The sequence below is a fragment of the Leuciscus leuciscus genome (genome assembly GCF_965113295.1).
Source record: "Leuciscus leuciscus genome assembly, chromosome: 4".
Classification (NCBI taxonomy): Eukaryota; Metazoa; Chordata; class Actinopteri; order Cypriniformes; family Leuciscidae; genus Leuciscus; species Leuciscus leuciscus.
The window spans coordinates 33,803,570-33,819,693 of NC_138728.1; the positions used below are offsets into that span (position 1 = coordinate 33,803,570).

General features: G+C 41.9%; 1 protein-coding gene and 1 long non-coding RNA gene across 4 annotated transcripts in view; one reads left to right on the forward strand and one right to left on the reverse strand.

Moving 5' to 3' along the window:
* Window positions 1-16,124, reverse strand: part of LOC309497483 — a 110,926-nt gene that overhangs the window by 152 nt on the left and 94,650 nt on the right. The window contains exons 2-3 of the long non-coding RNA XR_014205556.1: window positions 9,063-10,479; window positions 22-8,986 (exon numbers count right to left, since the gene is read on the reverse strand). This is a non-coding gene — a long non-coding RNA (uncharacterized lncRNA). The remainder of the gene's footprint in view (window positions 1-21; window positions 8,987-9,062; window positions 10,480-16,124) is intronic.
* Window positions 8,709-15,586, forward strand: LOC309497432 (putative nuclease HARBI1). Of its 3 annotated transcripts, none has more exons than XR_014205524.1 (4): window positions 8,709-10,002; window positions 10,116-10,130; window positions 10,617-11,016; window positions 11,424-15,586. XR_014205524.1 is itself a non-coding variant. In XM_082167719.1 (4 exons), the coding sequence occupies exons 1-4, from the start codon at window positions 9,983-9,985 to the stop codon at window positions 11,514-11,516; spliced, it is 528 nt and encodes a 175-aa protein (XP_082023845.1). In that variant the 5' UTR covers window positions 9,864-9,982; the 3' UTR covers window positions 11,517-15,586. The 3 variants fall into 3 exon arrangements, 2 of the variants coding, with proteins under 2 accessions (XP_082023845.1, XP_082023844.1); XM_082167719.1 differs by having other exon boundaries at window positions 9,864-10,002; XM_082167718.1 differs by lacking the exons at window positions 8,709-10,002; window positions 10,116-10,130 and having other exon boundaries at window positions 10,515-11,016.

Below are 16,124 nucleotides of genomic sequence, written 5' to 3' on the forward strand. Positions count from 1 at the left end.
GGTGGTACTCGCCGTGCCGACTCCGAGCCCGAATGGTCTCGTGAACCCAGATAGACTGGCGTTTGCGCTTATGTCGTAGATAAACGGCCGCAATGACAAAAATCGACTTTTGTGTCTCGTTCATCTTCATGCTTCACTTCAGACGTTTTTATGTACGGAGTATATTTATATTTAGTATTTTCCCTCCAGAAAGTTTGTTTTTTAGCGGCAAGAAAGCTGATTCGCTGTCTTTTGGATGTCATTCATAAACATTACTAGGCAACCAGTAGTGGGAACGGCCACTAGCGACCTCATCGCCAGCGACTGGCGACTTGCAGCGACAAAGTCGCGTGTAGTGTGAACGCAGCTTGAGATCTGTTTAACTTTATGCAAATGAAGAGCGACTTTCGGAAGCTACAACCAATACGAGTGAAGTCAGTGAGGCGCGCGTGATCCGTCACTCTTCAGTGCCGAGTCCGACCAAGGCAAGAAGAATGAGAACCTCATTTTAGTAGTCAGAAACTGTCCTATAAGTATAATGTATGATATGTCTCTGTGTACATACGGTGGTACTTGCCGTACTGACTCCGAGTCTGAATGCTTTCGTGAACCCAGATAGACCGGAATTTGCCCGTTTGCTGCAGTTAAATAGCCGCGATGGCAAAGAGAGCTCGCTGTTTCTCGTTCATCTTTAATTTTATGTACTGATTCCATTTATATTTAGACTTTTCCTTCCAAAATGTTTGTTTGTTGCGGGAAGAAAACGGATTGTTCTACAACATGGAGTAACATCCGTGAATGTCACACACAAACAGTACTAGGCAACCAGTAGTGGGAACGCCTACTAGCGACCGCACCGCCAGCCACTGGCGACATGCAGCGACAAAGTCGCTTATAGTGTGAACTCAGCTTAAGACGGGCAGACGTTCTCCACACGCACGTTAACACGTCTTTAAGCTTGGTTAGGAAAGAAATGACACAAAGCGAGCGCCATACACATGCATGCAAACACATGAACACACACACATGCACACGTGTAACTGGTCTGTTGTCTGTGTTGTGTTTTTGGTTGCGTATGAGAAGGACAGGACAGCATTCGGCAGTTTCACTGATCTTTAATTCCTGATATACTAACAAAATGTAATCAGCCTCTTAGTGAGATTCGCCCTCGCTTTATCTCTCCACTGCATCACCATTGCAAAGAGGAATAAATCACATAGAACAATAAAATGCATATAACAGAAAACATACCTGATATACAAACAAATGTAATCAGCCTATTAGTGAGATTCGCCCTCGTTAACTCTATAAAACAAATGTGATGTAAACGTCACATGTGCTCTCATTTCACATTTAGGCCCAGATGCAAAAATATAACTTAAACGGGATGAACCGACAAAAATAACCACACAGATAGGTAAAATAATATTATATACATAATTTTGAGTGAAAATATAGACATAAAAGCAACAATTAAAATTAGGATTAAAAAAGATTATCAAGAGGCCAAAATAACCTCACCTCTCCACTGCATCACCAATGCAAAGAGGAAAAGGAGGGAACAGAACAGGAAATTGTATTGACTAATGACATCACATCAATTAAAGGGAAAGGTACTCACTTCACTTAGGCAGTCATATCAGGTACATGTAAACGAACAATTTTGCCTCCTCAGCATCTGAATATACAGACTCCGGGTCTGAAGAGTCCTGCTCAGCCTCCTTCCAATCGTCATCAAAAATAAACTCATTCGCCTCCTCTCTTGTATACCCTGTCTTCGCCATGTTTTTGTCCATTTTTAATTGTTTTGTAATCTAAAAATCGTCTAAAGCCCTAGGGACCTCCGGTAATTTGTAATTATCGCAGAGGTCGTCTGTGATTTTTATCCCGTGCGAATCTGCCATGTCTGTAAAAATGTCTGTAAAAATTCCCCCGAAAATTACCTACCGTATTTCGACCAACACAGGGGTCCTCTGATAATACCAGTCCCGTGCGAATCCCCATGTCTGTGATTTTGGGCTGTTTTTTTTAATCAGCCTATCGTTTCCTAAAGAACGTAATAACCATTATGGGCCATTTAACAGTCCATTTTACGTCTGTATTAAAACTATATTAACAATAACATCTCTCGATATGCCCTACTCCAATCCGATTATAGTTGTTCTCGAATAAAAACTATGAAGTGCTGCACAAGAGAAAACAAACTACAGTAAATACGTGACCCGGATGCTCAACTCGGACCGTTGTCATGGAAACGTTAAACTAAGCATTTTGGCGCAACATGGAAGCTCTTTTGGAAACTTTGGACGCTTTTTGTGGTAGTGTTGGGCCAAGAGGGTCGTATTACAGTGGACGGAGACGACTTAAAAGAGATGGGCAGCTACCAAGAAGAGCTAAATCTCGAAAGATGATCAAATGGATGACATGCGTTGCAGCATGCAGTAAGGAAAGTTTTTTACTGTAACGTTATAGTAGCTAACGTTAGCTAAAAGCAACCTAACCATATTAACTTAAGTAAAGCCAGCAACGGATGTTACGCAGCTGTGATGTCATATCCTGACTAAAGTCCGTAAAATCGAGGGAATTACGGACATTTATTTGCCCGTGTGAATGAGCCACCAAAAACACAGACGTCAGGGGGTAATTTCTTAATTACAGAGGTCCAGGGGTAATACTAATCCTGTGCGAATAGGGCTTAAAACTCAAACTCTCTAACCTGCCGCGCTCCGTATATCTGTTCAAATCCTTCCTTCCCACTCTCCCCGAAAGCCGCTGTCAGCCTGTCATTTGCTGATGGAAAGCATGACATTACCGTATATTGGCGAAAAGCGCACAATGTCTACTTTCAGAAACTATTTGAATTATTTTGATAGTGCAAACGGTTGAAGAGTTACAGTGACATGAATACAGCTTGGTTGGCTGTGTCGTCGACGACACATCCGGTTTTAAAGGGTTAATAAATGTAAAATATATAAACCCAGAATATCTGATCATACTGTAAACCCTTGATCAGTGAAAGTATGAGCACAATTATTCTAATCTAATCCAGTTTACCTGAAATAAACCTCCTCCTGAACAGGACTGAATTTACAGATCTGATACTTTGCCAAATCTGATAAGAGCAAAACAAGGTGTAAATGCTGCCATAATATTGTTGATATAATTTATATATAATTTGTTTATTTTTTCTATAATCACTTTGATAATTTCGAATTTAAGTTGTTTGTTATTTATACATTTATATATGATTTATTTATTATAAGTTGCAGTACCTTTATTTTGAAGGATTGGTTCAATTAAACTTGTGAGGTAATGCAGCGCTGTTTCACTTGGTCTAACGTTACACTATCACACTAAACTGCATTTAGTGTGTTGAAAGTTATAATGTTATTCTATGTGTTAGTTTGTTGGCTATATTAGACTAGCAGTAAGCTAGATCAACATTAGAATAACAATCATATTCTAACATTTCATCATGTTGACCAATATAGCATTGATTTGTTTTATCAACACGGTCTCACCCCTATTCGTCACATACTGCCATTTGGTCATTTCCCCCTCACGTACCCCCTCTTCGTCGCTTGACACCGTAGAGGGTCGTCCAATAGATTTGAATGCAAATCCCTCATCTTTGGTTTTTGACGAAAGAGGGTTAGCCATCCAGCGGTTTGCCTGCGCTGGAAAGTATGGTTCCAGGCGATTGATTTTATGCTGCAAATGTGTATTTTCCAGTAGCGTGCCGCGCATAGACTGTTACAATCATTGGTGCGCTGACCATACATTTTCGTGGGGCAGAAACCATTGTCTGAATCGGTACCACAACTCTTTTTTTTCTTCTCTCTCTCTCTCTCTCTCTCTCTCTCTCTCTCTCTCTCTCTCTCTCTCTCTCTCTCTCTCTCTCTCTCTCTCTCTTTAAAATGACGTAATTACAGGAGTTACAGGGCTGCATATTTGCTGGAGGCTTAAAACATGCCTTAATTTAGGTGGGATAATTTATAATTGTAATATTTTTTTTGTTTCATTTTTTATTTTCATTTGGTTGTGACTCTCATCCATTTCAACCAGCGACACATAGCAACCGTTGCTATGGGTAAACAACACCAGGACCCTGTCATAGAATTCTGTATTGTCTGGTCCAGAGAAAAAAAAGAATAGCCTACTTTTATAGTTCTTTCATCTCAATACTGATTATGAAGTTGTGATAAATTAAATAGCCTACTGCAGAAATGTTTATATTGCTTAATATGGACATCCTCAGCCTGTCCCGGTGAAATAACGTTCTTTGGCAAAGAGATGGATACATTCTGGGAAGTGATGTGTTTAAATGTAATGGCTACATATACCCGTGTTTCCTTCACTCAGACATTTATGCTGATCCCTTTATAATTTTGAGCAAGGAAATAAAATATTAAGACTGTCACTGTGTGCGACGATCGCAGAAACCATTGCCCAGTGCGATTCTCCCACGGTAAGTAGCCTACAACAGTCAAATAAGCAAGAGAAATTAATACGCATTTACACGTCCAAAATGATGAAGTTATGGCCAAAAAATTGTCGTATTTGATGATTTCGAACCCCACTGTAAGAGCTGTATTAGAGAGAGAAAGTGACATAATACAATGCATAATTTTTGCATCACAGTGAACTCTTGAGATAGATAGATAGATAGATAGATAGATAGATAGATAGATAGATAGATAGATAGATAGATAGATAGATAGATAGATAGATAGATCTGGCCAAAGAATAACTCTTCCAGACCAAGCTCACATTGAAATGCCGCCCATGTCTGATCATAGCCTCCTTTTCCCATATGATTTTCAAAAAGGGACCTGAGCTTACCCACCATTTGCTTGGCCACGTTCTGAACAACATACATTACCCCAGCATCAGCATCAACATCACTAAAAGGAACAAGCAAAGGCTTGTTCCTAATCAGATTGCCCAACACTTCCTCATCAAAAGTGGACTCACTGTCCATGGCATGGTGAATGCCTTCCTCAAAAAGAGCAACCTGCTCAATTCGAGCCTTTACTGTTGGGCCGACCTTCAGACAGCGATCTGACATGTACGTCAGATACGTGTCTGCCCTAGACCACATACTTCTTAGGTGCCTTGGGTGACACGATCCACAAGTCACCAAGCACCCACTAACTGGGTGCACACTATTCTTTGCTAATCTGTTATCTGGTGTATTAGTGTACATTTGTACAAAGGTTAATGTGTAACCAAGCTCCGCCTCCTTGAACACCCCCTGAAGTGCCCTGGAGATGTCAAGATCTCTGTGGTCAAGATTGGAGGATAAGTTGGCTGTCTCATTTATAGAAAGAGCTGAAAACAGACTCCCTCTGTTGCCCACCACCTCTTGGACACCATATCTGGACCACATTAAGTGGATCCTGGGGTCTTTACCATGAACATTGCATGCTGTGTGTAAAGACACAGACACAATGTAGTCAGTATCCACAAATCCACTGACATCAATGATGTCATCACTTTTCTGGCCAAACATGCTACCTGTCAACATCACCTCAATGTTCAGCCCTTCAGTGACCTTAGTAATGCTCTTTTGCAACAGCATGAACACAAAACCTTGGTCACCGTCAAGGACATTAAAGCGTGACAGATCATGGACATTGGCCTTCAGCATTGATGGCCGATCCATATTCAGTGGTGCCATTGCACGCAGCACAGACTTAAAGTCACCGACAACTGCATTTAAGCTAAGTTTCTGGCAACTCTTACAAGTAATCCGTTTGAACTTCCCTCGAACTACACGAGCTCCGGAAGAACCGAAACAACACGTCAAACTAACGGACACACCGAGAACGGACACTTACACACGCATTCCTCAGCAACAAAAGATCAATGCAAGTATTATTATTTTTCAAGGTTTAAATGCGTTAAGGTTATATACCCCTGCTTAAGGTGGTTTTGATTTTCTTTACTGGTTCTCAAAGGTTCATTGTTTGTGATATGTTTGCCATTCTATAATCTGCTCTTTCTTTCTTTCTTTACTTTCATAATACTACTCATATATGTATTCTGTGTTAGATGTTGTTGTATGTTTATAGTTTCATTTATTAAATAAGATAAGATAAGAAAATCGCATGATTCGTGGCGGACAAACGAATTATTCGATGTGACATTAATTTTGTAGGCATTCACAAATTTGATATATAGCCCATTTGTATATTCATAATGAATTGTAATTCGTTGTGGTAAATTGTTTATATATAGAGATACCAATATATGGGCTTTGTATTCCCTTTTTGGGCGATTTAAATTGTGTAGGTCAGGGTTCCTCAAACTCGGTCCTGAAGGGCCACTGTCCTGCACAGTTTAGCTCCAACCCTGATCAAACACACCTAGCTGTGAGTTTCTAGTGATCCTGAAGACATTGATTAGCTCAGGTGTGTTTGATCAGGGTTGGAGCTAAACTCTGCAGGACAGCGGCCCTCCAGGACCGAGTTTGAGGAACCCTGGTGTAGGTTATATGGCTCATAACCAGTATGATTAATTGTTAATAATTAATTATTGATTATTAATTATACATTCCCCTCATTTGAGCTGTTTTGCTACATAATTAATTTGTACTCGTTACAGGACAGAATTCAGGATATGAACTTGAACGAAAGTCGTCAGCTGCTACAGCGCTGTCTGGCTAGGGATGCAAGTCTAATTTTCTACCTTCTTCCATCATTTAAGGGCAACCCTGCTGCAGCTCCCCCTCCTGTAGCTGGACAGCCTCCCTGGTGTGTCTGTGACGCCTGCAGGGAGATGCCAACTGACCTGGAGCGGAAGTGCTGTGGGCAGCCTCCAGAGTACTGTATCTCAAACCTGCCTCACATGGACCTTTACATAATTGATGAAGGGGTGCTAAGGCTCTCTAGGAATGATCTGGAATGATGTCAGGGCTACCCAGGACCTTCCAGACCCCGGTGAGAGCTTGAAACAATTCCATTATGCTGCCTACCGGCAGTTTGTGGTGTGGCAGTATGGAGCACTTGGCCAGGGACACAGGGTGGTGATCCCAAGTTGCTGTGTCTGGAGGATTAGGGACCGCTACCCAGACCCACACGGGCAATACACGGGTTACATTCCAAGTAGGGTGTAAATAGTGTAATTACTGTATTATAATAAATAATGTAAATACTTTTGAATTTTCTGATTTCAATGTTTTATTTATACATAATTGTAATAGTTCCTTTTTATGTTCAGATATTTTGACAATAAATGTTAAAATAAATGTTATTTTGACCAAAAAAAACAAACAAACAAGTGTGGTCATGAAATTTATTCTTAGGCTATCTGGATTCTGAATTAGGACTGTAGCCTAGTTGCAACACAATGTTGAAAACACCCAAGGCACTTTGGGCAATTCTTTCTTCTTTTTTTCTTCTTCTTTGTCCTCTTCTTTAATTTTTTTTTCTTTCATTGATGTGTTGCAGAGTGACCTGTGGAAACGGGGTGGTGGGGGGGTCCAACGTTTACAACCATACTTTCTCACTGTGATCCACACTCATGACCTCATAAGGCACAGATAACCTTAGAGCCAATTATGGCCTATGCCAATACACATTTGTTCTAAAGTGGTTACAGTTGTGTGTGATGAAGGCATAGCACAAATGTTTTGACCAATAGCCAAAGGTACTGACCTTTGTATCCCAGTTAGTCTGCACTGTCAATTACCCTACGATTGTGATCCATCCTATCACCATGTATAGAATACTTACTGAAGAGACCCATCTTTCTTTTTCCTTGCTTCCTGGTTGGCGTGGTGATTGTAATCCAGTGCGGCGAGATGAATGCGTGCACTGTACCCAGCTTTGGAAAAGTTGAACCTCTTGCTCGCATACATGAGAATATGATTGTGGAAGGACTCAAGGTCAGGACAGCTTCTGATGGGCAACTAAATTAGGCTCAATCCACCGCTTCTCCCTTTGTTCCACTAAAGGACCATGATGGCAGCAACCAAGAGCCCACGGGTGCACCCCAGTGACATGATGGAGCAGGCCAGCCCACATGTCCTGAAAAGTACATAAATGCACAGATATACATCATTGTAGCATGTGAATGCATTGCACAAATCAGCAAATATCACAAAATAAGCTACCTGACTGCTGCTAATTTATGTTTAAAATTTTCAAATATGTACTTACAAAGAATTCATCATAATCCCAAGCCTTCATACAGCAGTGCCAAAAATGGTTACATATGTCTCTGCACCACTCATGGATAATGCGTAAGTTTTTACGCATCTTTTGCGCACGTGGGCATGGTCAATTAAAAAAATAATGAGCAAGGGTTTAAGAAGCTGGACATCTTGTTGGTTTTATACAAATTACTTAAACAGAATATTTGTTTTCAGTTTGAATCCGATCATTTAAAAGTTTAAAAGACACTTAAATGTTTATAAAGATATATGGCTCATAAATGTGTGACAATTATTCGCTGAGTTTTGTTTCAGTTTATAGACGTGCTCCAGAAAAAAAAAAGTTCACCGCGACGGAGAGGCAAAAAGCACACCGTTTATTTTCTTTATTTTACAAAAGCACAATGTTTTGATTTGATTGTAAGTGGACACATATAAAAGTAGACATATCACAGATTCTTTTTTCATATTTCTTTTTTCTGTGTGACCACAAATGATGGAGTAATTTAAGTTTATTGTGCTACTATGTGAAGAATTCCCATGGAGCGGAAAAGGGCCTGGAGACTACAGCAGGATGGGAGGCCAGGGCGGAGCAGGCAGTGCAGGCGACCAGGGTGGAGCAGGCAGTGCAGGCGAGCAGGGCGGAGCCAACCCTTCAGGCGGCCAGGGCGGAGACGACCCTGCAGGCGACCATGGCACAGGAACAGACACCGGCTCAGGAACAGGAACAGACACCGTGGCAGCGGCCATCTCTGCTGATGGCTCAGGTTCAGGCGTGTCGGCGGCTATCTCTGCTGAGGGCTCAGGTTCAGGCGTGGCGGCGGCCATCTCTGCTGAGGGCTCAGGTTCAGGCTTGGCGGCGGCCATCTCTGCTGAGGGCTCAGGTTCAGGCGTGGCGGCGACCATATCTGCTGAGGGCTCAGGCGACGTTGCGACGGCCATCTTGTCCGGAGACACTGGCTCGGCGGCAACCATCTTGTCCGGAGATGGCTATCTTGTCCAGAGACACTGGCTAGGCGGACGTGACGTGAACAGTCTCTGGATCGGCAGACGTGACGTGAACAGTCTCTGGATCGGCGGCGGCTATCTTGTCCGGAGACACTGGCTTGGCGGCGGCAATCTTATCCAGAGACACTGGCTCGGCGGTGGCCATCTTGTCCGGAGACACTGGCTCAGCGGACGTGGCGTGAACAGACTCTGGATCGGCGGACGTGGCGTGAACAGACTCTGGATCGGCGGACGTGATATGAACAGTCTCTGGATTGGCAGACGTGACATGAACAGTCTCTGGATCGGCAGACATGACGTGAACAGTCTCTGGATCGGCAGACGTGACGTGAACAGTCTCTGGATCGGCAGACGTGACGGGACGAGGGACTAATGTGGGAGCACCACGTTTCTCCTCCGTGATCCCCACAGCATATACAGAACCACTCAGTTGCAGGGCCAAGTAAATATAAAATTCTAAAGTCCAATTGGGATTGTGCAGTGGCATGGCTGACCCAATTGGCTCTGATAATCCCCCTCTAAAAAAAATCATGAGGCACAGAGAGTCCATAGAAGTTACATTTGCCAGATCGATAAAGTCTCTTACGTAATCCTCGATGGGTCGATCTCCTTGACGGAGACACATAATCCCTGCTGCTTGATTCATGGTTGGTGTGTTCTTCTGTAACGATGCGGTTAAAACAAGAGGAAGCAGAATTCACATGCAGCGGTAATAGAATATGTGCAATACTAGGCACAAAACCTTGGGCTGTCCATCCGCCCATCACCTGCGGCAGCGGCAGCGGCAGATCTTAAAGTGACTGCAGCCTAGTAATCAAGTTGCTGTGATGTCTGCCATTAATGCTAATCAAAAAACAAAGGTAACAGGCAATTTTAGCTTTAATAAGGACAAATATATTTAATTTATAATTTATGCAGTTAAGACTTTAAAGTGTTTGATAACTTTATTCTATTTCTGTATATTTCCTATTAGACTGGAAGGCCGCAGGTAAATATGACATTTATTATAATGGGTTTATGTGAAGATTGTTTTAAGTTGTCTTACATTGATAGCTTTCAATTACACTGTAATGTTGAATATCTATAATCAATGTTTAAAAATAAATCAGTTTCATAGAGACATCAGTAGCATTATCAGTATTAGCATCAGTGATACTGTCGCTTGTATCATTAAATCATGTATCATGATAATCAAACAAGTCAAAGAGAATGTAACTTTCTGCTCGACTGAATAACTTAAGTAGCTTTAATAAGAATCAATGTACAGTATATTTAATTCATACAGTGAAGTCAATGTAGTGCTTCTTTAATTCCACTGTTAAATACACATACTGTAGCTCAAAAAATTAAAGCACCGTTTATTTCATTATTCATAATTATTCATTATCCTATTATCCTACATTGCACATATACAGCTCTAATGTGAAACTTGTACCAACTAATTAATTATGCTCTACATTTTATGCATTTCAAGGCCAGTGTGTCTGTCAAGCTCTGATGAGGAACTCGATGGTGCTGGGCATGATCATCTATCCAGTGAGCCTTTACCTCCCCCAGTTCCAGAGAACCTCCAACCGCAGGATCCCCACTCACGCAAGACCCGTCCATTTATTCAGCCCCCTCCACCTTCAATTCCTTTAACGGCCTTTACTACTTCATTTAGAGATGGCATGTTTGCACGTCTCCTAACCATCGTGGAGGAAATCAAGGAGACGCAGAGGGTTCATGGGAGGATGATACAATCACTCCTCACACAACGGGATGCAAGTACAGTTGCAGCACTTCCCGAAGATATTGTTTTCCCCCTGAGGACGGTCTCGGATGTTGATGCAATGGAGCAAAAATTGGCAGACCCCACCTTCCACAAACAAGTGGTATGTTCTAATATGACCATTTAGCAGATTCACAGGGCTGATCTTTAAAAAAATGTGCGCGTACAGTACTGTACAAAAGTCTTAGGCCACCACCAGCTTTGTTGTTTTAGCAAAGTTTTAATTACCATCCATATTTATTTTTCGGTGTCTTTATTAAGATATAAACAGAAGGTACAGGAAATTTGTACACAAAATAAGAACAAAAAGGCTTCTTCAGGCAAAAGTCAGTATTTTGTGTAATCTCTCTTTGCATTGAGCACATCTAGAGAAAAATATTACTATTTCCGATGTAAAATAGCAGCATACCATTGATTAACCTATGGCTGCACGATTTTGGGGAAAATGTAATTGAAAAAGGTTAATTTTTGTGTTGTCTCCCCCATTATGATAATCTTGTTTTTCCTTAGGTTGGCGTGGTGGCAGAAATTGGAGGGAGAACTGTGGATGAAGCCACAAGAAGAATGATGGCCTTCCTTTTAGACCACTCCCTATCAAGATAGTACAATTATGTTGGCCGCCATGGAAAGCGAGAGTTTCGGGGGCTCAAACTGTTTGAGGTTGTATATGGTATGTTTACTCACTGTTTTACATATTAATGTGCAAACAGAGGTTATTCTTTAGAGTTGAGTTCTTCATAAATCAATTTGATTGTTTGCAAATAATTGTCCATCCTTGGACAGAGAATGCCCTGAATTATGACATTATGGATCAGGTATACTGCCAATTCAGTGATAAGTAACTGTTAATTAGTGGTGTAGCAATCACACAACTCATGGTTTATAATAAATAATAAAGTTCAAACATTATTAAAGACAAGTGAGGTAATACAAGATAATACAGCTGGCAGAGCGTCCTTTTCAAAGTGAAAGTTATCGTGCTCTGTCATCCACGTTGGCCGCCATATTAACAATGGCAAAGCCAGAGCTAGCATCTTTGTTGAGACAGGCACTGGACGTTTTGAACAAAGAAAAGGCTTCCAGTAACGGTGGAGAGGCTTCTTCCTTGACCAACACATTTCCCTCATCCATTTTACCAACACCGAACGTGTTCGGTCTAAACACAACCCTGACTCGCGCGGGGAGGGAGGGAAAACAATAGGCGGTGAATAGGCACTCGAAGCAGTGCATGCCGGTTAGAAATGTTGTCCGACTTGATACAGCGCCGACGCCACTTGACTGTGACGTGTGCCATCAACGTACCGCGAGAGCGATTCGAGAGTAGCTGGAGAACTCAGCCAGAGCGGCTGCACTGGGCTGCAGGAGCTCTGATGATGACATAGCTGTTCCACGATTGTCCGGATTAACCGCATGACAACGATCACGTGTGTTTCATGTTTATTCAAACACCTTTAGTTCCTCTAACTGTGCGTTCACACCGGACGCGAATTGCGCGTCAAATTCGCGCCTGCCGCGTCTAGTTATACGTTTGACCACTTTGTGTCCATTCGCGCGTCAAGAGCGAAATTGACGTGCGTAAAAAGTAAAGTTTGAAGCGAAATTTACGCGCGTAAGAGGCAAAAGTTTCGAAACCCGTTGGCGGCCATCTTTTTACAAGATGTCTGATGTTGATCGATCATTTATCGAGAGAGTCACCGCTCTGTATTTGCTCTGGAGAGCAGAACAGCGGCGTAGGGATCATCGTCGCCGTATTTGGGTCCACCAGACCCTTCGGAGGCGAACCCAGTTTGGCGAGTTTCACCATTTGCTCCAGGAACTGCGCCTGGATGACGGGCGCTTTCAGCGGTACTTCCGCCTGTCCCGCACCCAGTTTGATGACCTGCTGTCCCGCATCGGAGTGAGGATCACCCTCCAGGACACCAACTACAGGCACTCTATCCCAGCTGCGGAGCGCCTGTCCATCTGTCTTCGGTTAGTAAATGTATATGATATTTTAAATACAGTATATTCAATATGCTAACATATGCTATGCTATCAATGTTTTTTTAAACTGTGGTACGGATACCACTGTTGGTGCTCTTTCTAGTGATACTCAGTTAACTGCTATAACCTAACGTTAGACAACCTAGAAATTAAAATATTCTCTTGGCAGACATGATACTGTCATGTCTCTCTGTAATACAGTGATCTTTTTAGTGATACTGAGTTAACTGCTATAACCTAGACATTAAAATATTCTCTTGGCAGACGTGATACTGTCATGTTTCTCTGTATAAACACAGTGATCTTTCTAGTGATACTGAGTTAACTGCTATAACCTAGACATTAAAGGGCACCTATTATGACCCTTTTCACAAGATGTAAAATAAGTCTCTGATGTCCCCAGAGTATGTATGTGAAGTTTTAGCTCAAAATACCCAACAGATATTTTTTTACAGCATGTTTAAATTGTCATTTTTTGGGGCTCAGAAAAACGCGCTGTTTTAGTGTGTATCCCTTTAAATGCAAATTAACTGCTGCTGCCGGCCAAGGGGGCGGAGCCTCACGAGCTCACGCTTCAGTCAGGACAATCTCATCTGATAATATCAAAACAGAAACTCTCAGTAGCGTGTTCCTTTTTGACTCGGAGTCGGACAATAATGCCCACAGCGCCAGAGAATATATACTGTATGGAGATTAAACAGGTATAGTTTAGCTTAATTATGGTTATAACTTATTTGTCATCTGCTTTTATCCACTATTAATACAAGCCTGCTGTAGCAGACCTCGTCCGAATGATGACCAAAATATACTGATGAGTTCAATGAAGTTTATTGTACATCACACAAAAGATGAAGTGTTAGTTTTACTCCAGAGAATCACTGTAAGAACAGCTAAATAAACACAGTATAAGATGTGAGCATTAAAGTCTTATCCATAAACTCTCTCTTTCTCGCTTTCATTATCATGGAATATACACAGCGAAGTACACAAAACACTCGTTACAACTAACAGCAAACAAATATATACACACCTTTTTAGTCTGTGCTTAATAAACTGGTACACTGTAAATCCGTAAAACTATTCGATGAGCTGTCATAAAGTGCGCGCTCTCACTTTCATTTCTGCCGTGATCAGTAACGTTAGTCCTGTCGCTCCGCAGAGTGTAATCTGGATCACGAACAGTTGGTACAGATCCATCGTGGAGTAAGAACTTGAGTAAATGAACACTGATATGTTCATTCTGACATCCAACAACAAAACACCTCAATCGCTTAGGAGACATTCTTGTCTACAGCAGATCAAGCGTCGAACAATGGCGGACTGTGTCCAGCTCACTCAGGGCGGGTCTATGCTCAAACTGAAGTGTCACTCAACAGTCGTGGGAGGGGCCTGCGCAATTCTACGTCACATTGCGCTGAATCTGAGAACAGCTCATTCTGAGACAGTGCTTATGATTTATTGAGATTGTAAAAAAAACACTGGGTGGATTTTTATCATTCTAGGGTTGTTTTGCTCACACACTGCCAACACACATTTATGTACAAACACCATGTAAAAGTGATTTTTGCATAATAAGTGCCCTTTAAAATATTCTCTTGCCAGACGTGATACTGTCATGTTTCTCTGTATAAACACAGTGATCTATCTGCCATCTGGGACTGCCTTGTGGAGGGCTACATGGCTGTGCCCACCACCGATGACTGGAGGTCCATCGCAGAGGGATTTCAGGAGCGGTGGAACTTCCTTCTGTGCGTTGGAGCGGTGGATGGGAAGCATGTGGTGCTGAAGGCACCCCCCAACTCAGGATCCCAGTTCCACAACTACAAGGGAACGTTCTCCATCGTTCTGCTTGCAGTCGTGGATGCGAAGTATCGCTTCCGGGTGATCGATGTTGGGGGGTATGGCAGGACAAGTAACGGTGGGATTCTGTCAAACTCCGCCTTTGGACAGGCTCTCCGGGCTGGCACACTTCATCTGCCTCCTGACCACCCTCTACCTGGTGCTGAAGACAGAGGACCCCAGCCCCATGTCTTCGTGGGTGATGAGGCGTTCCCGCTGCAGAGGAACCTCATGCGGCCCTTCCCTGGAGGCACCCTTCCCCCAGAGAGGCGTGTCTTCAATTACCGCCTCTCCAGAGCCAGGCTGGTAGAGGAGAACGCCTTTGGCATCTTCTCCTCACAATGGAGGATGTACCGCCGCCTCATCGAGGTCCACCCTGAAGTTGCGGAGAAGTGTGTGAAGGTGACGTGTGTTCTCCACAACTTCATGAGGTATTCGGAAGGGAGAGAGGCACCTGCTGTGAGGGGCGCGGGGCATGCTGGAGAGGAGCCACTGCCAGGTCTGGGTCAGGTTGCAGCCAACAACTCCTCCAGAGAGGCAGTCCAGGTGAGGGAGGTTTTCATGGAACACTTCTCGGCGGAGGGAGCAGTACCATGGCAGCCGACGGAGTAGCATTTGAAGTCCTCCTCATGACTTCCCCACAACGGCTCTTTTAAGAGCCACCCACAAACCTATAAATAGCATGTCTTTCTAAAAACAGTTTTCCTCCATTATAATATTTAGTTTTTTTTTTTTTTTTTTTTAGGTTGTCAGCCTCGTCCCAGGCTGTCAGGTCCACTAAGTCACTAACCTTTTCAAAATTACAGGTTTTCCATGTTTGTATACAAGGTAAAATTATTTTTTTATTTTTTTTATAAATAAATGGAGCCAGCCTCCAAAAGTAATTAACCTTTCTTTTTTTTTCTTTTTTTTTTTTTGGTTGTCTTTACATTACAATGATGTTTCATATAATCTAGTAATAATTTAGATATGGAATAAATAACATTAAATACAAAATGTATGTATATTAAAATATACATATAAATGTACAATAAAATATATTAAAATATACATACTGGATCAAAATCAAACTTTATTTAAATTCTGTATAGTCCTCAAAAATGTTTGCGGAGGATGAGAACATCAGTCATGGACATATTATTATTAAACATGAATATTCAGTAAATTATTTTTTTGTCATCTTAAATCTAGTAGAACATCCATTTATTTTCCTTCTGAATTTATTTTATTTTAATTTGTTGAAATTAAAACATAACATACATTACGGTAATGAGAATTTTCACAGAAAATGCAGTAAAATTACTAATTGATTCCCATGTTGAAATTACACATTGTGCAAGGTAGAGAACAGTATTGTCTTTATTGTGATGCTTTTTTATATTACTTAAT

What these genes read in the sequence shown, in the direction of transcription:
- LOC309497432 (XM_082167718.1), top strand. Translation starts at nt 14,574, where the DNA reads ATGGCTGTGCCCACCACCGATGACTGGAGGTCCATCGCAGAGGGATTT.